At 40.5% G+C, this 23,259-nt stretch overlaps 1 protein-coding gene and 1 long non-coding RNA gene across 3 annotated transcripts in view; one reads left to right on the top strand and one right to left on the bottom strand.

Annotated features, from left to right (window-relative positions):
- The window catches only part of tfpia (tissue factor pathway inhibitor a), a 45,588-nt gene that overhangs the window by 15,712 nt on the left and 6,617 nt on the right, over positions 1-23,259 (bottom strand). Inside the window, exon 2 of one of the 2 annotated variants that reach the window (XM_023423053.2) lies at positions 4,131-4,334. In XM_023423053.2, coding sequence (XP_023278821.1) covers positions 4,131-4,334 — 204 coding nt within the window. The remainder of the gene's footprint in view (positions 1-4,130; positions 4,335-23,259) is intronic. The other variant, XM_023423054.2, reaches the window with a different exon arrangement.
- LOC147818141 (uncharacterized) lies at positions 10,504-22,197 on the top strand. Its single transcript, XR_015438274.1, has 2 exons — positions 10,504-10,864; positions 18,511-22,197. It is a non-coding gene; the product is annotated as an uncharacterized LOC147818141 (long non-coding RNA).

Genomic DNA, 23,259 nt, shown 5'->3' with positions numbered 1-23,259 from the left:
TTTTGCGTGATGACAGAGGAATGTACATTAAATGTGTGTATAAGGCGATGCCTGCAGGATGTTAACTCATTCATGATCCTCTTGTCTGATTGTTTAATGCATCCTGTGACATGCAATAAGAAGGTGAAGGTTACTGCCAGTGGGCAAAACTTTGTCACACCACAGAATGTTTTATTGCCATGCATGCGAGGGCATATTTCATGTTAAGCACACAAGCTTGAGTTTTAGAAATGTGATTCTAATCTAATACACATGCAAACATCTCCTCATGGTCCGCTAGCTTCCTGTTCATGTGCAGATACTAAATGCATTTTCACAAAGAGGAGATGGCTGAGGTATAGCCAAAGCAGAGAAGGTCAGAAGAACAAAAACTGAAAAAGAGGTGGTACAATCAGGCAAGGGCAAAGAGCCCCGTTCCAATGGTGGATACTGCACGGTCAGACTGCCGAAGAAATTCAGTCCAGGGAAACTGTCTCATCCTCTCTGCATGTGAGCTTTGCAGCAGGAACTGTAGCCACTGTGTGCTAAAACAAAATAAAATCACCAATTTGCTATTACAGTGGATTTATTTGGTGAGGTGTAGAATTTGAAACGCTAACATTAACTAACTTGTTTGCTTAGCAGCAAACCTGTCCTCTCTTCTGTCAATGTAGTTTTGTAAAAACAATTTAAACTCTCGCTACTTTTTACTACATTGTGTTTTGGATGTTTGCTTACATGTCATTTGTTTGATGACATTTTATATTACAAGGTTTGTTGAGAAAGAGTATCCACCTTCCACATCATATAAGACACTGTGGATTCCGCCATTGTGTCGTTGCCTTGGCAATGCAGGCCCATTAATTTGAGAGGCAGAGCTTCTGGCGGCGCACTGCAGGGAGGGGTGTATTTATTTTACTGTCTTGCTCCAGTATCACTTACATCGCCTTTAAAGGTGTGTTGTTTGCCACAGACAGCATTATATACATACGTAACGTGTTCCATTACCATTCTCAAGTTTCTTTTTGTGGGCATGCAGTGTTTTTCACACAAGTATCTCAGCAATCTTCCACTCACCTGAAGAGCTTTTGAACTAAGACAGTTGGTTTTACTGTGGATAAACTGAACTCCCAGGTGTGAAAGATCTAATTGTTTAAACTTTGATTGCTTTTCAAGAGCAGCAGTTTTATGATACATAACTGAGATCCCACTTAACACGATGACGCATTTTATTCCTGCACTGTCAAGACCGCACTCAGGTTTCACCAAGCAAAGATCAATGAATCCTTCTCTTAGTCATTGTCAAGCACACACAGTTTACAGTGACATTTATCCTTCTGCTTTGTCATCTCCTCAGCTGCTCTGCCACTGAAATAAAACATCAAATTCAATGCTGCGTGTCACATGCAGTGTAATTTCGCATTGTTGTGTGTATATCCTTTTACCACAGTCATGCCACACCACAAACAGAGAAAGGTTTCCACATAACATGTTTGAACTTGTGGCATTCAGCTCTGTTCTACACGAAGGAGAAGGGATTATAATGATGATGATCGCTGAGTAAATCTTTCCATTTAACAACAACGTGGAATGAAAATGTCGTGTCTTCATATCTCTGCCCCTCTTATAATCTACTCATCTCTGACAGTCGTCTTTGATTAGAGTAACTGACATCAGCGTTTTGTAATATAACAAATTGAAAAACATACATATCACCAACGTAACTAATTTACAGAAGCATATTTCAGTTGTAATCCAAACTATGTGTGGCGGGGATGTTAACTACAGTGTTTTAGGGTGCTGTGAGAGAAAATAAACAGAATCCCTGCAAATGTCTACATGTTTTCATCTGCATTTGGAACTCATCACTTACCTGGGAACACTGCCACACAGAAGCTATTCTCCCCGCCCATTCAGAATCCAGTGGGGAAAACTATTTTTAGCTACGTATTTCATTTCACTCTAATTGCACCAATCAGGATCTTTTACAGCAAGTCTTAGTTGAATGCTCACACTTTCCTGCATTATTCAAGCAGCACAAACAGATTCATAGACACAGATTAATACTGACAAACACACAGTACACATGCACAAAAACACTACTGATGTAAACACAGGCAACCATCCATGCATTATGTTAATTATGTATACTTCACTTTTTGATACACCCTCCTCCCTCCTTAGTGCTATGTTTGCATACTTGGCTGATGAATTATTTCCAAATGATAACTAATCTAACTGCATAATAAAACCTTTTATTGGCTGTACTGAAGCGATTGCCACCTGTTTGCTGACGGTGACCACATTCTGATATGGGCGGACTCCTCTCACCTTGCGTTTAAAACTTCTTATCTGCATAATTGGAATTTCATTGCCACACTTGGAAGCATGATATGCTGTGCAGGGTCACACAGGGATCCATACTAGGACCTCTACTTTTCAACTTCTAGGCTTCACCTTGACTACATTATTAGCAAAAATTAGCTTTAAGTTATGCAGATGTTACACAGCTTCTTATCTCACTGTTCCACAATGATTTGTAATCAACAGTTTGGATGAAATGAACGACTGGATGGTTGTAAATGTCCAACAGCTGAATAAGGAGAAAACTGAGCTTCTGGGTGTGGGTGCTAAAGCTCGTAGGCAGCTGGTCTGTGATTACTTGCAGTCATGGTCATTAAAAACAAGCAAATAAATGGCATACTAAAGCCTACTTATGATTGGTGAACTTAGTTTCTGGACTCATATCACAATAGCATCACTTAAGTCACCTTTTATCAGTTAAGAAATGTCTAAGTTCTAACTGGGAAGAGAAAAACATCAGACCACATTATTCTGGTCTTCAAACAGCTCTTTAGCATGTATACATGCCTGTATGTATACATGGAGGTACTTTTCTTATATTTGTGTACATGTGTGTGTATGCTCATATTTTAGCATTTAAAGCACTCTGACTGCTTTTCTATGAAATGGTGATGTACAAATAAAGGTTGAAATAAACTGAGATTAATATTTTTGCTGCACTTGAATTCCAAGCCTGACTTGCATAGCAACAGTGACCAAGAAGGGCTTAGCAAACTGTAACTGTGTCCCAATTCAGGGGCCGCATCCTTCAGACCATGAAGGCCGAAGTCCGAAAACGGTCTTGCCTCTCGCCGCTCCTGTCGTCTAGCAACCTTGAAAACATGCAACTTTCTTTTTACTAAAACTTGGGGTTTTAAGGCCCTTGTTTTTTATTTGTTTTTTTTTAATACTCGTATCATTTGCTGTTCAACTGAGCTGAAACCCATACTTACATTTAAAATTGTAATCTTCAGGGTCTCTGACGGTGCTGCTTATTGCCATATAAACTTAATATCATTTTATACAACTTGAAGGAGCCTTCAAAATGGGATGCAATCAGTCTTCAAATGCAGCCTCTGAAGGATGCAGCCCCTGAATTGGGACTGCAATGAGTGATCATATTGTCACAACATGGCTGTAGATGGACACACAGTGGTAGTGTTTGCCTCTCTATAGGACATTTTCTATATTTAACCACAAGGTCACCATACTTCTCAAGCTGGCCATGTGACCATCTTGTGGTTGCTGTGTTTTGATAAAGTATTCCATTTAAAATGATGGATAATACAAAGTGAGTTTAAGAACATTTAAAATCAATTTTCAGTCTAATGGCCCACCCTCTGACATGAGAATTGAGAAATCTTATTGTTCAGTTATTAAATATATCATTTCAACTTATCATCAATTTAGTATGTGTAACGCATAAATTATACAGTACTGACTGCCTGCCTCTCTTAAAAGTGGCCTTTTTTTTGTTTACCAGATGCCTTGAGGAAAGCTGTTGAGAATTAATGTTCTGGCAATGTTCCATTCCAGCCGCATACCAACAAAATGACTTTGTAATAGGATTTTATGCCCAAGGTGGCAATAAAGTCTAATGAGGAACAGTCCTTAAAAACAAAACTGATCCTTTGCCAACAACATCATAACAATGCAAAGCTATAATAAATCTTTGTTTTATGTAATGTGAGAATAAACAATTCTTTTGTATCCCTTTGTATCAGTGATGTTGGTGTCTTGCGTTCACTGTTGCTGCAACTTTAAGATAGTTATATTTGTGAATCTGTAAAAACATCTGTCAGACTCACCTGAGACAACGCACATTTCCTCACATGATTCCAAGGTCTCGAAGTTGTTGTCGTTTCCCCCACAGCCTCCATACTCAAACAGCTCACAGAGCCCCGTGTCGACATTGAAGAAGAATCTGTCCTTAATGGCCTTGCAAGGCCCTGGCTCGTCCTTTAGGGCGCACAACTCATTGAAGATGAAGAGCTCGGGCTGTGCTCCATCTGCTGAGGTGGGATGGAAAGACAACTTTTAGTACTCTGCTTCCCGTGGCGCTCTATGCTGAGAAATTTTCTTTTTTACTGGTCGGGGGAAGAAATTAGGTCATAGCATCAAACTCTAACCTCAGGCTTTAAGATAAGGTAAAGTTGCATGCCAGTATAATTTCCCAAATACTTCAGTATAAGTGGTTTGACAGCTTACTGTCTTTACGCTGGGTTGCAGCGGAAGGGTGTGTGGAGGATGGTTAACCACAGAGAATGATGAGCTGTGTGACATGACCGATGAATAATTAAAAATATGCAAACGTCATAAAAGTCAGAAATGCCACTCACATACTATTTTTTTTTATATTTAATAAAATACACCTTCTGGTTTTGGCATAGGCCTACAGGTGTGCACTTGCACTGAGAGTAAGAAAAACCAGGGACCACCCAAATCCCCCCAGTACATAAAAGCAAATGCAGGCAGGTGGCAGCTGGCAGGAGAAAAAGCGAGCGAAAGCTGTGGAATTTCACAGCAGCACACAGCAGTAGTTTCCACTGCAACACATCAAGCAGACAGAGAGAATAATCTACCCTTTTGTAGGCGAGCATGTTTGATAACTAAGAGTATGGCATATATAGTGTTGGACAGAGACTGAGGTCACATTATTCATAACTGTCAAGATCAGATACTGTTGTGAACAGTTAACTCTGCACAGACATACTTCCTTGCATTCATTATCATTCATGAAGGCTGGGTCTGTCAGAGCCAGGAAAGAGGTGACATGAAACCCTCTGAGCTCGACTAACCGCTGTTGTCAATGTTAATTCACTATCTCAGTGTGCTGCTGGGAAATGGCTGTCTCTGCCCCTCATCCCTGCTGTTTTTAGGTCAGGTCTCTGTTATGTCTGGCTGTAGCGATGCAGTTACTTCAAAAACCCACTGAGAAGAGAGGGATGTCTGTCCAAAGCGATTTGCAGATGACCAAAGCTTAAGTGACAGTGTTTTTTAAAAAGCCTCTCTGCATCGCACATTTTAATATTTAATAACCTGAATGCTGTTACATCATTTCCCATTTGAAGCTCTACTTTTTCTCATTCATTTGTCATCTATGGATTTCATTTTCTTGTTATGTGAGCAGTTAGTATCTAGCGTTGTGTGTGTCATGTTTTGACACAGTTAAGACCAAGACCAAAAAGCAAAATCCTCCAGTGAACTGTGATCATGTAACTTAGCCCGTATGCTAGTGTACTACACAACAAGTTTAAGCTAAGAGCTGAACTCTTGAACATAGTTTGACAGAAAGGCTAAAGCATGATGTGGCTTGTGTGCGAACGTAGGGATACAAATGTTCCACATATTGACTCTGGAGGGCTAACATGTCAGCCAATAACTATTAACTCAGATTTAATCAAAATACTGCATATTACTGCTGTATAATTCACAATGTTACACATATTACTGCTGTATAACTGACTCATCAGCCAACATATCCACCAATACCTATATACAGTCTCTGCATGAAGCTATTATGGCCTTGTCAATTTATCCGTCTAGCACTTTGTGTCTAGTGTCTATCATTCAGCTTATACTCTAGGTAGTTTAATCATCATCCAATTCTTTTTTTTTCCCCTGGCCAGCATGGAAAACAAACATTAAATTCCTTTTCCTGTTAGGTACAAAGTTCCATCAAAACATAGCATCTAATGGGAACCACCCTGCCCTGTCCTATCAGCACAGCAGTCAACAAACAGTCCCTCTGCCAGACAAGGTAATGAGGGCAGCAGCTCACCACTTCACCTCACCCTCCTGCTTCACCCATCCAATTCTAATTTATAACCAGGGATTGGGGGACACAAATCAAATACTCCCAATCTCCTTCCCTCCATCCGACCTGTGGTATTGCTATTGTTGTGGGAGGTGGCCTGAGGGCAGCAGGGGCTTCTCTGCAGAGGCTTGTGGTGTTTTTTATTTACATTCTTCTTGTTGTGGCTGATAAGCAGTAAGAGACTGGGTCATCTAGCGGGGGGGAGGGGGAGGGGGGGGTTATGTGGGTCTCTGGCTATGTAAAAACACCTCACTGCCAGTGGTGTATCAGAGAAACCTGGGCCTTGTGCTCATGTAGCCTCGGTGGGCCCACTTCCACCTTTAATTACATTCATTGTCACACCTGTACAAATACTTGAATCAACACAGTCAACACATGCATATATTATATAGTGGTTATTAGAGCAACCAGTTCCAATGCCAGAATATTTCACCCCTGACTCAACACAATGTAATTACCGTGTAGAGCTTTCACTATGAGAACAATATAGAACATTATTTCATTGTAACCTGAGTATTAGCTCATGGTGGAAAGCCATTTTACTCTGGCCCCAGTACAAATTTCATAATAAAAGGCTATTGATGAGGACTTCAATGGAATGTCTGATTTGCAGCATTAAGGTGAATTGAATTCATTTCCAATGAGTGCTAGCCCTTTCTGTTGCAACACAGAAGCAGCATGATAAAAACTTTTCATATACTTATATATCCAATATATGAAAACAGTATACATGCTGCTACTGATACCTTGACTTCGATACTAATTCTTAATGATACTTTTCTTTTTAATACCAATTTTATTAAATTACACCAAGTGCCAAACCCCCTTGTGCTGTTAATTGACAGAACATGAGAAAGTCTCAGCTAGACAGAGGAACTGCCAAGATGGCGACGGTGAAGCAGCCCACTGAGCTTCAAAACTGCTCTTAAGAAACCTGTGGGGGTGTCACAGAGGCTATGTCCATCTTTACAGAGAGTCTATGATTTTAACAAAAAGAAAATTACATGACAAATTACAGTAAAGATTTTTGCTTAACTGTAGTTTTATTTTTAAGCTCTGTCTTTTTACACACTCAAACATGTTTGTGTAAATAAACAGCCAATCACCAGCCTTATTAGTTCTTGGTCTACACATGCCTAAAGCTTATTGTCTCACTGACGATGATGAGATTTACTCATTTACTTCTTAGGTTTCGCAATTTGGTATCGTATCGGTCGGTCCATAGCTGCTGTTGGCTACTTATTAAGCAAACAGTAGTTTTTTCGTTATAATGCTAATTACTTTAAAAAAAAAAACTGCAAAAAAAGCCAAACTTCTCATTCCAGGTTTTCTGACAGCCCTCCCCCTGTTGTGGCCCTGGGTGCTTAGTTCCACTATTCCCCTCACTGCGACACGCCTGCTCATTATTGAGCCTCACTGAACAAACCAGAAAAATAATGACAAGTTGAGATTGTTTGCTCTGTTTTTGTCACTGGATGCTTCAAGCTACCATGGCTGCAAAAGAATCACTCCTTCTGGAGAAGAAAGTAGAGACGTGGTGCAGACTGGTCTTTGAAAAGCAGTCTCCTCCAAATAACAATGTTCAATAATACGGAATTTGGCCGCCCAAGGAGAGGGAGGAAAACTGGCTGTTCCTATTGATTTCTGCTCCTCTTGTCTGAGATTGACCAAAGTACAATAAGCAGTGTGTTCCTCAATCACTCATGTCCAATATCCAGACAGAGCCATTGGCCGGCAGTCCAAGAGGAACAGAGCAGAAGACAATGTTAAGAGGCAAATTAAAACATTTTCTCTGCAAGGAAACCAGAAATACTCCTTGGAGAACTAGAGACATGCAAACATGCACTCACAGCCAAATGCATTCACACATTTAAATAACGCCATCCCACATCTCATAAACTCGGGTGCATATGGGTAATTGTGAGCACCCATAGAGAAATCAATCATGTGAATAGTACCATTGTCCAGTGAATGGGAGTGAACAGGAGAAGTCACAGCAAAGTTTTAACTTCAAACATGTCCATTCCTATATTTAACTTTCTTGATGTCTCCCACAGTCCCTGAAGGTTTTGACCAAACAGTCGAGTCACACAGCAACATATAATGCATCACTTTGAATCACAGTAGTAGAAGTAGAAGGTGTGAAGACTTGCAGTGATCAGTTACCAACACCACCACTCAGCTGACGTCTGTGGTGGGTGATGGTAGCTGTGTTAGAGTGTCTGGATCAAATGCAAATGTGCATGTTATGTTTTTGTTTGTTTTTTCATAAATTATTTTATATGGCGGTTATTTGTTGTTATATGGTAATGAGCAGCTAGTTGAGATAACTATAGGCCTTCATCTGGGACAAGCTTATATACACACAGGACTTTACTGCTAATTTCTTTTGTTAATGCAAAGTCAAAACTTCCTCCATCTTTACCTATAGTCTTGATACATTCAGTCTAATGTCCGTTTCCACATTGCTAATTCCATTTGTACAGCAAGAGTCTATCAATTCATTTTCACATTAAAAGGCTTGTAGCCTTGCCTTTGTAGACAATGTGAAAAACCATCAGTGTGTTGAGTGTTGGTATGGTGGCTTAACATCAATCGGTAGTCTATGACTAGAGTTAATTAGAGTGGGAAATATCTGCTAAGTTTCTTTTAACAATGGTGGAATTAGTGCTGAGGAAATGTACATTATACTAAATTGACCATGTCAGCTTTTGTAGTAGAATATTTCAATGCTTTTTTTATGCGGTCTTTATTAGCAACTTTCTTTCTTTTATTTCTCCCTCCTGCCCATAAAAAAAATGGCATTATGTGATCAGAATTGCTGCTACAGTGATCAGACATTAAAACAACAGGAATGAACATCTGCCATTATTTAATTTTATTGCTTTTGTTTATCCCTAAGACTCTTGCAGGCTCACATTCTCCTCACCTATGGGAATTAGTAGGTATTTTTTAAAAACAAATAATTATGCATCATGAGTTTGCAGTTTGCACTACAAATTAATAATTGAAGAGAGGGGGATTTACACACCCTTTGCAGCGGCTCTTAATGCAAACAACCTTTACGAGAAATCCACAAATCCACCCAAAGCTCCAGATCAGTCATCAGGAATCCTCCACATTGTTAAACAGAAACTAAGTAAATAAAGTCCTTCTCACAAACAATGCATTACAAAACGCTTGGAAGCCTGCCAACAATTGAGCCTGCTCCTTCAAATATCAAATATGGATCATGTTGAATAGGGAAACAGATTTTAGACATGCAGCTATTCCGCTAACAGGCTCAGTTTGACCAAGATTTTCACATACACACACACACAAACACACACATACACACACACTTGGAAAAAGACCTGAGTTGCTCAACATGTGAACTATGCCAAGCACCTCTGTAATTCCCAATATGGGCAGGTTGAGTTGCTTTGAGGCCCAGTCCCAGCTTGTTTAGTGTACCAGAGGATTATCCTGATCTTCAATTCTAGTTCCTCCTGCAAAAGAGGACTCAAGCACCAATTGTGCAGCAGCAACAGAGCAGCAAACATCAAAAGGGAGCCCTTTATTGATGAGTTAGTAAAAGGCAAAACACCACAGAGCTCACACTGTCGTCAGGATGACAGTAAAGTATGACTTACTGGAAAATAGAAAGAGAAAGTGAAACAGACGGGGTCAGAAACAGAGAGAAACAGAGCGTTGTCGCAGCCTTGAGAGCTGCCATCTGCAGCTTTAACTATACACAAGAAAACAGTTTCTATGCTTTCTTAAGAAACAGTAGAAAAAGTAAAGCGCATATATAAAACCATTTGCTGCCAAGTTCAATAAGTCTAAATAATAACCACTTTCAGAGTCGTATAAATAGAAACAGTAGAACGATAAGACATGAATGACGAGTTCTGATGAGCACTCATCATTAAAGTGCAAAACAACACTTTTATGATCTAAGTCAGTAATTCACAGATGCTACCCTGCAGAGCTGAAGTATTTATTGTGTCTGATTATGTACTAATGCAAAGCAGCATAATTACAGCAATTATAATAATGGTGGAGCAGAAGTCATGGTGTTTGAATGGCTTAGAGGGGGTGTTCATTTTCTTTCATGACAATTAAAGATGAAATACAGTCTAATTCCTAAACCAAAAGACAGAATGCAGCAACGAGATAAATTCCAGTCCAGAGTTATGGCAATATATCAAATATCGCTGCAGGAACTTGCAACGGCGAGGAAAGGAGCATCACCTTACTGCAGGAGAGGAAAGAACGAGCAGCAGCCCCCTCCTCTGTACCAGGCCCCTCTTCATCTGTACCAACTGCAGTACAGACTGCCTCTACAGAGAGGGGGCTGCACGGCTGCAACAAAAACTCAATCCATGGTCTCACGAACTGATGATGTCACCAGATCCGATACTTTGGTACCAAGCCGATGCCACTATTCTGAAAATTCTGCTGGTGCTTGTTTGTCTACAGTCCCACAGGTACCGAAGGTATCGTAGACCCCGGAGGTACAGGAGATGTGATTCCTCCAGGACTGACACACTCGAAGAGAAGAAGAAGGCGGCGGCACAGTAAACATGTGACATGGCAGCAGCAGATACGGGCGCAGCAACAGGTCTGCTACGACGTGTGGAGGAAAAACAGATAATCAAGCCAAGACCGGTGCCACAGGAAGAAACTCCTCAGACTTATCTAAGGAGCTCAAAGACAGGCATCCAGATCTATACACAGTTCAGGGTGAGTGAGTTTCAGTCGTCAACTTTATATTAACATATCATCAACATGTTCACATCCTGAAATGTTTCCGTTATTGTTTGTGAGATGCGGCAGCTGACATCTGTTGTAGCCACGCTCCGCACACTCAGCGTTCATGGAGGCTAACGTTAACTTGTTTAGGCTAACATAGCGACAGCTCATAACGTCACAACAGTAGCAGGCTACCATCAATACTGCTCAGTCTGTCAAAATAAAACACTGAATGAATGTTTTCATACTAGTCTGTCCCCTTGTTAGTCAATTGACACTACTGCTCGCACACCGACTGAGGTGTGTGTGTGTGTGTGTGTGTGTGTGTGTGTTGTGTGTGTGTGTGTGTTTGTTTGCTGTGGTATTGAATTTGGTATCGGGAATCACTGGTATTATGTCAGGGCTAGTCGGGTATGACGTCACTGAAATCGTAAAAGTGAACACTGCTTTTAAAGATAAGCTCAGGTGAGCTCACTTATCACTGGGTGCAATGCATATATATCAATAGTCAAGTTGTCATAATCACTGCAGCTGGAACATTCACGTCTTTGGTGACTCACTTCACTAAATGGTTAACGAGGCAAAGAGTACAAATTCCATTAATAAGAGTAATGCGGGATTGCAACACTTGGTCAGCGGGATACGCGTGTGCTCCGGTGAAGAAAGCAACAGGGCGCATCAGCAGTGGGTGAGCAGATAGACCTACAGTGTACCGTAAGAAAGGCTGTCAGTGCTTATCAGAGCCGAGCCCTGAGGCCAGCAGACAAAAGGCTGAGGGTGAGGCACAGCCTGTCCCTAAGTTTACAGCTAAACTCAGAGCAAATAAGGCCACCCTTACTGCAGTATGTGTGTGTGTCTATAAAACATGTATTTTATTTGTCTTTTTAAAGGTTTCAAGGTTCTCATAGAAGAAGCTCCAAATAAATTAGGTTTAAGAAGACAATTTCTTTTATTACTATTATTATTTTCCAGAAACACATTTGAAAAAGTGGTGTCGTACTCAATTCAAAGACTAGACGTATATTTCTCTTTTAATGCAGCGGGTACAAAGCTCTTGTGCTTTAAATGAGCCTGTTATTCTAAAAGACTGCTGCATCATGGGTTCATTTACAGCCTTAATGTTGCTTGGCTGACTAGTTTTAATCTGTTCATCTACTGCTATGACCAGTCTGTACCAAAAGTGACCGGTAAGTTTCTGCTGGTTGATGCTACAGTGGAGTAACTTCCTAACAAACTGAAAACATCTCCCAATTTATTTAGTGTACACAGTCATCTGTCAAGCAGCCAAGTAATACGGTGTTACAGGGTGTCATGTTAGACGCTGGACAGAGAAGAGAAACTGCCAGAGAAGGTCTCTCCCTCCTTCTAGAGCCTGGCAGGGTGGTGTGTTGAGTATGTGACGGAAACAAACTGAATGAAACCAGTAATGTCTGTTCATAGCCACATCACTTTTTTAATTATTTTTTATCAGTTTAACAATGGTTTGTATTAGTGGTCTTTATTATTATTACTATTACAAAATTATAATACTATTTTGCATTGTGCTCTTATTAAAGATATTAATAATATAGAATAATGTCTCAACATGATAACAGCTACACAGTTAACTAACTTTGGTATCAGCCTGACGACACCCAGTGTTAGTGTTAGCTCTGCAGTGCAGGCACTTGGCTAATGTTAACTTCAGAGACAGACAGGACAAACTGTCTCAGTCAGATCTTTTAAGGTTATTAGCTTCAAACAGTGACACCATGTGCTTCCAAGTTTAACTGGGAGATTGAAACAACTTACACTCGACAACTGCCGAGCCATCTGTGTGAAACTGACGTGAGGCGATAAGCTGTAGTGTAAAAAAAAGACTTGACACTGTTGATCTTTAAGAGCAGACTCAGCTCATTTTTTAAATCACAATTATACATGGGATATTATTTCATCAAAAAGCCTCTCTTTGGCTAAGCAAAGTTAAAAAAGTTAGCTAACAGCTACAACTAATAAATTATAGTTCAGTAAATTTACTCCGATAGTTGTCATTAAAACCAATTAAGAAGTCAACAGTCATCTATAATAAAAACTATATATATATAAACTTTCATTTCTTAGAGCTTGGTAAGATACTCTGTTAGTTATGGTAATAAGTTTTAAAATTGGAAATTGCAATTTTGTCTTAAATGTGAATTTAAGTGGTTTCTGTTTGTTTTACTTGGATTTTTATGTGGTAATACATTTACATAATATCAAATCTGGTGTCTCAACATTTTTTGTAAGTTGATGTATTCCTATTTGTGTTATCGCTTGTGTAGTTATTGAGTTTAATTTTAGTTATTGATTTATTTACTGAATGTTGATATATCTGTCTTAAACGTCACATTAATGCCATCTGCTTGTCAGGCATCCTATGTGGTGTCTGAGACTACACAGTTAAGAAACAGCATCACATTATGCTCTTGGCGGAAAGCAGACCCAGTGATCAGATGCGCAAACCGAAAAAGTGAAGTATTTTTTTATGGGATTAAAATGTCAAATCATATAAAAAGATCATCTTTGACATCGAGATCAAACATCAAACATCACAACTAAGTTAACAAAGAAAGCCGGGACTTTTGTGTTGAGTATGAAGGTGTTAGATTTTATGACGAGCGGCTCTGCAGAGCTCCTTTCACAAGGCTTAAATCGAGTGTGACAATAGCTACTTAATGTGCATGACTCCAAGGCTACTAACAGCAAAACAAGGAGTGGATCAGATCAATAATAGTGAATCTGACAAAGCGATGGGTATGAGGATCACCCACAGATCATCTCACATGCAGCTCATTAAAGCAACAGACTGTGGCCTTTGCGCAGCTACAGAGAGATGACCTCGTCCCTGCAGCAATCCTTCAGACAGGGGGAAGCGCACTTCCTATGGCACTCCATGTTGGGAGACGGGAGTGGGCTTCAAGCACCTTCCAAAGCACTTTCTCCATCAGATCAAAAGAGTCCCACTGAAACACGGGACGCGATTGTGCCTCCAGTAGGAATACGTTGCCATTTCCACAAACAATAAAAGCTCTGAGAGCCCTCATTGTGTGGTTGGGAAACATCCTGGGGGCTGCCCTGAAGCCTGAGAGAGTAGTGAACCTACTTGTATTTTAGCAGCAACAGGCCTGGTCCTGTACAGCTCGGTACACAGAGCATGACACAAACTAGGCCAGGATTGGTCGCTGGTGGGCATGGCCGAGTGGAAAAATCAGTCACAATCTCATAAAAAGATCATGCGATACCTTGTACCACGAGGTTAACCTACAAAACTCTGTATGTATTTTATCTGGGGTTGCTTTGTGGTGTGCTTCCTCCTTTGCTCTAGCTAGCAGCACTGCAGGGAAACCTTCTTAATTATCTAAAAGGCTTGTGAGAGCCATGCATTTTTAATCAGAGCCTGCGTGTTCGTATGGCAGGTGGCGAGGGAGGAGGGATGCAATGAGCAAGTTAATTGTCGTTCCACAACTCGATCGCTTTTGTCGACCCATTTGTCCGTGCCAGACCAGATTTAACATTCATCTCAGCTTGCCTTTTCCACCCACAACCACTGAAGTATTTTTTTTTTTTTTTTATCTCGCTCTTTCAAACAAGAGAAACAGGATAGATAAAAAAAATATAACTTTCTGTCTGCCTTTTCATAGCTTCAACTCTCTTCTCTGTATCCAGCAGGTGCAAACCTGAATAGATGTTTTTATCAATCAGCCTTTTCTCCAATGTCAGCTCAGTGGTGGAAACTTCAACTCCCTCCCCATTATCTTTTCCCCCGCGATATCTAAGTTGAGCTCCTACCTGTTTCCCACTAGGTCTTGATAACAAAACAATAGTGGGACCAGAAATCCTTCTCGCGCCAGTGATTCTGCCAAATCCCCACTCTGACATTTGCAAAGTACGAGAGCCGCTGAACCGAGCAATCCCGCTCAATGCCAATTAGAGCCTGTCTCGGCCGGTTCTCCGCCAAATCAGCTGGACGAAGTGTGTTTCCTGGACTGCACTTTAATGCATGTGTGTATGATTACGCAGGTTGGGTGACAGAGATCCTCACGCCGCTCATGACTTTGCAACGCATCAAGCATGAAGCTGTAGGAGCAAATTGGTTGTCCGGCCTTTTTGTTAAATTTGACAGGAGATGGCAAGCTCCTCGGTCCAGGAGGGGCATATGGCAATCAGCGATGTGGACATATGATGTGTGGACATGAAGTGAACTTGCCATAAGCTGCACAGGCCTGTAGGGGAGAAAATACCACGGCACCATCTGCCAAGCTGAGGAAGTACAAAACAAGTGAATTATTCATCGCACCCCTCGCAATAACAACCAAATGATTCACAAGAATGGAGGTGTTCAAACCAGGAACAGAAAATGTTCAAACATGAAAAAAAAAAAATCAAAGGCTTTCAGTGCAAAGAGACCTGGCATGTTGTAATGTGATTAGATTACAATGTTTTTACATGTTTGAAGTGAGACACGGGCTCTGACCAACTTTAATTAAGAAAATTCTTATATTACATGAAGTCCAGCTACATAAATCTAATCTCTACAGACAACGGACAGTAACAAGTGGTGAGTATTGTTTAAGGCTTGAGGCTTAAGATAAAAGCTGCACAGCTGCAGACAACTTATATCCATTAAATTATATATGAAGTTTCAGAGGCAGAAATCCTCTACTGTGTCGTTTTTTTGAGACTCTAAATAATTAGTGACACATTTAGCAATATAGTTGTATTTCTTACCACAGACCTATTTTAAATAACGCACAAGAGTGCAAACGCAGAACAGGAGGAAAAAGAAGAGAGACTGAAGCCACAGTAGGATTCAGTCCCTGGCCAGTTAGACTGCATAGTGAATTTTTGAACTACTTTAAACACACAGGCAATACAATCTGTATATGGATATTTAATCTAAAAGTTTGTTTTCCCTGCACATTACTTGTCTTAAAACATGTAAGGCTCAATTCACCAACCTCCATGTAAATTTAAATAGCCGAGTTGAGATCATCAAAATCTCACTCGATGATTTCTTGCATGTAATTACAGCAATAAAAGGAGGAGAATAGGACCTGGCATCTGGCCTATCACACCATTTGTCAAACACGTAGTCTCAAGCCAAGCATGAAGCGGTTGCAGTTGTTCTCACCTCCACGTATCACGGTGCCATTGTGTCGTCAGGAGCTACCAGACTGGTCATGCCTCCCTTGACTCCTCCTCCAAAAGATCAGGGATCAGATGCAAAGATGGGAACACAGGGGGCTTCTTGGCCAAGACGTGTGTGTGTGTCTGTGTGTGTTTTTGTGTGTGTGTGTGTGTGTGTGTGTAAACCAGGCAGCACAGAGTGCAAAATTCCCAAAAAATTAATTTGCTATGTGGCTACCACTCACATCTCGCATCTGCTTTGTGTTTAATGCAAATAAATGTGACCTGCAGCTCATTAGTTTCACACAGGTGAAGCTATTGGAGCATGTTAGATGAGTGAAACACTAGAGGACTGTCTTTAAAGGCAAACCTTTAAATTACATCAGTTCTCACAAAGCAAAAGTTCGATTCTGTCATTATTCATCGTCCCCTGAGGAAACTTGTAATGGGCCTCATTTAATTGTGGATGAGCTCTGATTAGAATAAGCCAGGTAGGCAACATACAACATCAACCAATTACCAACATGATATATAATTATATGAACCTATAGAGAAAATGCATCTGCACACCAAGCGATCTCATTACCAATCCACTCATCCCAAGCACAAGTATGTTCTTAAGAGCCACTGAAGACATAACACACGACACCTGAGGCCACATGATCTTTTGATCTAATGCGGCTTGACAACATTAAGTATAGTGTTTAAAGCTTAAACTGAAGAGCCCTTATTGTTTCACCAGGAGGTGAAGCTAAGCACAGACTGCTCTTAAGGACCTGGGTGATGGCATCACTTTGGATGAAGTGCCAGACAAACAATTCGAGATTTTTACTTGTACTGATTGCCGTGGCGATATTATGCAATATATTGATAGAATACTGGCATACATTTCTGCTCAACATAAAAAAAAGTGTGTAAAATCACACTCCAAAATCCACGAGGTTCGACAGACAACAGACATAGTATGCGTTATATACGGCACGCACTGTATGACTCCACAGATCAGCTGTTTGAGTCAGACAGAGCTAAGCATACCTGTGCTTGTGCATAGGAATACGGCACTTCAATGTTTGAGAAAATGTAGTTCCAAAGGAAAGGGCTGTTTGAAGGGAAGATAAAGTGGTGGGCATTTTTTGGAAGTGGCTAAAACATGTTTTTGTGGATGCCCCCATGCAGGGCAGAAAAATTGCTCAGCTTCTGTGCTGGTACTCCTGGCTGCTTCTCTAAACTAAGAGCGCACTGATCTGAATCTACTGCAGGTAATACACTGACTATATATAACCCCACGTCAAATAACACAAAACTATCCCTTTGAGATCCAGACATCCGATGATAAAAATCCTTCATCCTCTTAAAATATATAGTTGAAAAAGACCAGGACATAAAATGAAAAAAGAGTAACTTTAAAATGTGACTCAAAACTGAATAGCAGTTCATTTTGAGCTTCTGGCAGGAAACCACAACACTGACACATCTGCGTAGGGGATAGGCAACCAAATGAAACGGACTGTTATCATGATTAAAATCACATATTTCATTAGAATTAAGAATTTGTGATAATGTAAGCAGATCAAAAAATATCCAACATAGGTCGAGTTATTTTTTGACATTTTAATGTGGAAAAGTTACACGCTATAACAGTAAGTTCAGAATTTTTTTTTGATTGTTTTCCACAGGGATTTATTTTATCATAAAAAAGTATTTTAAACATGAATTTAAAACCTCCATATAACAGTATTTGCAATACTTTGACACTGTTATCTCACTGCAACATCAGTTGAATATGAAGTCAGTGCGATCCTGTTCACCACCTCTGCTATCACACCACATGCTATATGTTTAGCGCAGTGTTTATAGAGTGTGCCGTTTGCCACAAGGCGACATTATTTTCTGTCAGAATATCAGAAAAAGGGCAACACTTTAGGAAGTCAATAGTTCCCACAGGGACAGGACCACACTGCAGGTTTTTGAACAACAGCCCCTCGAGAGCGTCGACCGCATGAAACTAAAAACCTGCTGTGTTGCACATCACAATCCCAAGCTAAAATTATTCATCTTCAATACCCCACATACAATGGAGCAGTCAGGGTTCGACTCATGTTCTTTGCAACTTTGAACATAAATATTAAAATATTTGGCTCCTCCAGAAGCAAGAAAAGTTTGAGTTTGGGAAAAAATGATAAATAGAAAGGTGATAAATAACGACTAACATTTCTAACACTACAATAAATGAAATAAATCCACACAGTCTAATTGAAGTCTGATGTGTCATACATTTTGAATGTATGTCCACAGCTCTGCCCTGCTGTCAATAATGCCTGGAAGCTTTAGCGAGATAGGACTTTTTCTTTTCTTTTTTTTTTGCATTTTAACCATTTTTTACATAATATGAATCTCTACTGTTATTAAACACTTTTCAAACTCATCTTGCTTCTCGTGACCACATTATGTTTTCAACCTTATTATTACCCTAATTATTGTGCTTATTTCAGATCAGTTCAGATCAGCGAGTCTCAACAACCTGCCGGAGAAGCATCTCCTGATAGATCATCCAGTCCGGCAGCCTCTTTCTCTCTCTCTCTCTCTCTCTCTCTCTCTCTCTCTCTCTCTCTCTCTCTCTCTCTCTCTCTCTCATCCCATCAATATCATCCCACAGCAATTTGTCAAAAATGGACCTATCAGCCCCCCAACCCCTTTACCCCACCCCAAGTGAAGAGATCTACCCAAAAGCCACAATGTAATTTGAACCCTGGAAGCTGTCATTTGTCAAACACTGAATGGACCTTCAAGGACTCTAAAGACTGCAGCCATGAATGTTTGTGTCTTAGACTCCTCTCATTTGATGGGGATCTGATTACACAGCTGAATCAATGGGACGGACACAAAGCGAGACTCAGGCTCATTCCCCGTCTGTGCAAATGTCATCTTCAACCGATTGTACTGTAGATGCACTCCGGATTAGATGAGCAGATCGATGCAGCGGCCCTTTTCTGCAGAGCAGGTTATCATTTGGACAATACAAATGAGAAAAAAGGGAAATGCTTCTTTTATTGGCAATCGGCGAGTGTCACAGAGACTGAAAGTTTCATTTGAAAGCATGTTTTTTTTCTATGAGGGATCAACCCTGCTGCTGCTGCTGGGGTCACACCTGAGCAGTAAATAATTACCCATGAAAGTTCAGCTGAATTTACACTTTTCTTTTTGTTCTGTCTCCAAATCAGCAGCATCTTTTTCCGTCCTCTGTGATATGTTATCCTGTTATTATTGTAGACTTCTCTATTGTTGATTTACTCTTCAAACAAGACTGTGTGTTCAGACAAAATAAATTTCAGAGGCGGCAGAAATTGCAAACAAAGGAAAGACATGATTAGAAAGGGGATCACCAGAGTCATTAGGATTCATCAATTAATCGTGAATGTCTGTACCACATTTTGTGTCCCGACCCATCCTGGCGATGTTGAGATATTTCACAAGAGGGTTGCCAAGGTTCATCCTCTGGGGACTGTGAATGTACGTACAAAATTTCATGGCCAATCCATGCAATAGTTCCAAGAGTCAAGCTGCTAGCTTGGTTAAAAAAGCAAATCAAAATGTAATAAATGAAGCTAAGCGTGAGCTCAATCAGGAAGACTATCTTTAGGCCTCTTTCATTCACAATTCTTTCTCCCTCTCTCTCACACAACTTCTTGTATTCAGCTGACTTCAGGTGTTTATGGTAACCAATCGGATTTCACCACGATCTCAACCAGCCAGTAACGTTGTTGCTGTCAAACTTGAAAATCTGTTCTCCCTTCATCTTCTGTCAGCTACCATTTCGGTGCTTATTGCTGCAAACCCCCCCGTCTGAATGAAGCCTTTCCTGATGGATCTGCTATTTTATTATTTCTTATTAATGGTACATTAACATACACAACAACCTATTCAGTTTCAGCTGACAGGAGAACTAAGAAGCAGGTGTATGAGGTGCTACAACCGGAAACAGACCATTAGATTATTCAAAGCATAAAAGAGACTGAATTACACAGCAGGGGATCTGAGAAAGTGAGTGTTCAAATACGAATATATAATCTATTATTTGCAGTATTGAACTATTCAACTTCCTTAGAAACCCAGATACGCCCATATCCTGCTGTTGCAGATTTCCAGTATTACAGCATTGCTACTATTACAATGCTTCCATTCTCACACCCAGAGTTTAAACTACATGTGATAGGTAAGTCCCATAGTTTTATACATGTAGCCATGTTTGAATCAACAGCCAGCTGCAGAATTTCTATCTGAAAATACTGGAAAACTGGCAAAGAAAGAGCTTGCTGGCATGAATAGCTTTTTTCATGTTTTTCATTTTTTCATTATTGACTCATGGTCAGGTTAATCTGTTTAAAGGTCTTGTAGATGATAGAGTGCCACTCTGATGAAGGTAAGATAGCGGAATACATTCAGTAAATAAACCACGGTGCACTGGACCTTCATTGAACCTGACACTGCTCTGCACCCCCGCTGTGTTCTCAAAGTTAGGAAGTGTGGGACTGAAAGTAAAGAAAGACAGATCCCAACACATTACCCATAGACACCCAGCCATGACCCAGCGGTAGGTGTCTCTCTCTTTCCCTAAAAAGCTGATATTAATTCAGCCTCAAACTTGTCATTTTTTTCACGTTACATTTTCTCATTTAACACGTTCCCCTCTGTGAGCAGCTTCGGAAAAAGCTTGATTTCAATGAGAATCGACATCAAGTCAAAAACAAGACACCTCCACTCCCACCTTGTCTGAACCGGCACAGAGTGAAGACAATCATCACTTGTTCACTGAGTGCTACTTCAGCAAGTCCAGGCTTAGTCCACCTCTCTCTTTTATTCCCTAAAACCTTTTGTAAGCTCGACGCATATCAGTTGTTATGGTTGAGTGAAAAGCTTTCAAATAGGTCTGCACACCTTCTTGTGAGGCAGGAGGTATGTTTTTTCTCTCTACTAGGTACACATCATATCAAGAAAAAACTGGGCTGAATTTTAATACTCTGCAAAATATATTTTAAATGAAATTAATAAGTAATTTAACACCATTACACAGTGGCTTCAGAGTATTCAGACCCCTCCATGTTATACATTTCATTTAACGGATAGAATTGTTGCCACTCAATCTAAAAACAAACATGTTTTTTGACATTTTTGCAAATTCATTAAAAATCAAAAACTGCAATCTCTTATTTACAAAAGTATTCAAATGCTTTGTTGTGGCTCCAAACTGTGATCAGGTGCCTCCTGTTTGCTTCAACTGTCCTTGAGATGTGTCTAGAACTCGATTCCACCTGTGGCTAATCGGACTGATTGGACACACCTGTGCATAAAAGTTCCCCTCAGTTCACTCGGCACGTCATCGAGCCAGGACTCTTCCGTGAGTCGGCCGGCCAGCCAGCCAGAGTAACCGGGGTGAGCGAGAACCCAACGGTCTCTCTAACAGAGCTTCAGATGTCCTCTGCAGAGATGGGGGAACCTGCCGGAAGGACGACCATCCATCAAGCCTGGATGATGTCGAGTGGCTACATGGAAGCCGCTTTGAGTAAAGGGCATATGACAGCCTGCTTGGAGTTTGCCAAACTGTGTTTAAAGGACTCTGAGAGTGTGAAGAATTATATTGTCTGGTCTGATGAGGCAGAACCTGAACTTTACATCTGGCTAAACGCCAGCATCATGCTATGCGGGCCTTTCAGCAGCAGGGACAGGGAGACTGGTCAGAAATAAGGGAGGGGCACATGACCTGAGACTGTGGCGATGGGTCACCTTTAAGCACGACGCTGACCTGAAGCGAACAGCCAAGACGATGCTGGAGTGACTTTGGGACAAGTCTCTGGTTTTCTGTGAGTGGCCCAGTCCAGACTTAAACCCCATAGAGCATCTGTGAAGGAACCTGGCAGCTCCCAGACGCTTGAGAGGATCTGCCAGGAAGAATGGGGGGGGGGACCTGCCCAAATCCAGATGTGCAGGGCTGGTAGAGACTAAATTAAGGGTCTGTATACTTTTGTAAATGATAGACTTCAGTGTTTGATTTTTTTTTTTTTTCTAAAAACATGTTTTCACTTGATCATTAGGTGAAGCTGAGTGGTAGATTGATGTGAAAACAATGGCAACTTCATCCATCTACAATTAAATCAACAACAACAATAAACTGTGCAACAAGTGGTGGGGTCTGAATACTTTCTGAAGTCCCTGTATATCTTCTAATTAAAATAGTTTCCATTCAGTCATCTGTGCATTGCTCATTTCCACAGTGACTAACAACAACTGTTATCTCCCACAAGTTCAGTGTCCTATAAGACATGTCACTTCCTGAAACTCTCCCTCCTTAAATAAACCCCCTTATAATCATCGGCACTATACGACTCATACAGGAAACACTACCATAGTCTTATCCATCTGCAGATGGCCAGTTGAACTCTGCCGCAAAAAAACTTTTCCAGGCTCGGGAAAGATACCACTTTATCTTTTCAAACAAAGCAAATGGAGTGAGTCATTAAGGCATGAACACAACAGAACCACATCCCTAATTGGTTTCCTTGTTGGTGTCATTCACCCCCAGTGCAAAATGTGAAATATTTATCCAATTATGTGTCAACATTTAAGAGATTACAGCTCCCTGTAAGCTACAGAGAGACACTAATAATGAATCCCCAGCTGCAGACTCTGCTGTCCACACACTGTCCGTCTACTGTTGTCAAAACTGAACCACGTCAGTTTTTTTCCCCGACTTCTACATGTCACCTAGCAACAAAATGAAACTATGAGTCATACTAACCTGCTGCACAGGCGACCTATGGGCTCATTTATTTAGAGGGCAGTCCCAGCAAAAAAAAATCCTGTAATTAATCCTTCACCTTTGTGACATGACATGTAGGGTTGTAACTGACAATCATTTTCAATATCAGTTATTATTAATATTAATTAGGGCTGCACAATTAATTAGACATACTAAGTTTACATAACACTGGATAATGTGGAACCAGAGAATGTTTGTCGTTTTTACTTGATAAATGACTTAAATGATTCATCGACTATCCAAGCTGTTGCCGATTAGATCTATGTTGATAGACTAACTAATTATCCACTAATCATTTCTGCCCTAATGATATGAGATGTATAAAGAACGTTTTTTTACAACACATTATTTGACCTGACATCTTTGTGAACAGGAAAGGATTTTTTGGGGAGATGTTGCACTGTGTAACTTTCAACTTTAAACTGTA

The sequence above is a fragment of the Seriola lalandi genome, unplaced genomic scaffold (genome assembly GCF_002814215.2).
Source record: "Seriola lalandi dorsalis isolate HSWRI2012SDOR001 ecotype SW California unplaced genomic scaffold, Sedor1 jcf7180002054689, whole genome shotgun sequence".
NCBI classification, from domain to species: Eukaryota; Metazoa; Chordata; class Actinopteri; order Carangiformes; family Carangidae; genus Seriola; species Seriola lalandi.
This window is presented reverse-complemented; position numbering and strand designations above follow the sequence as displayed.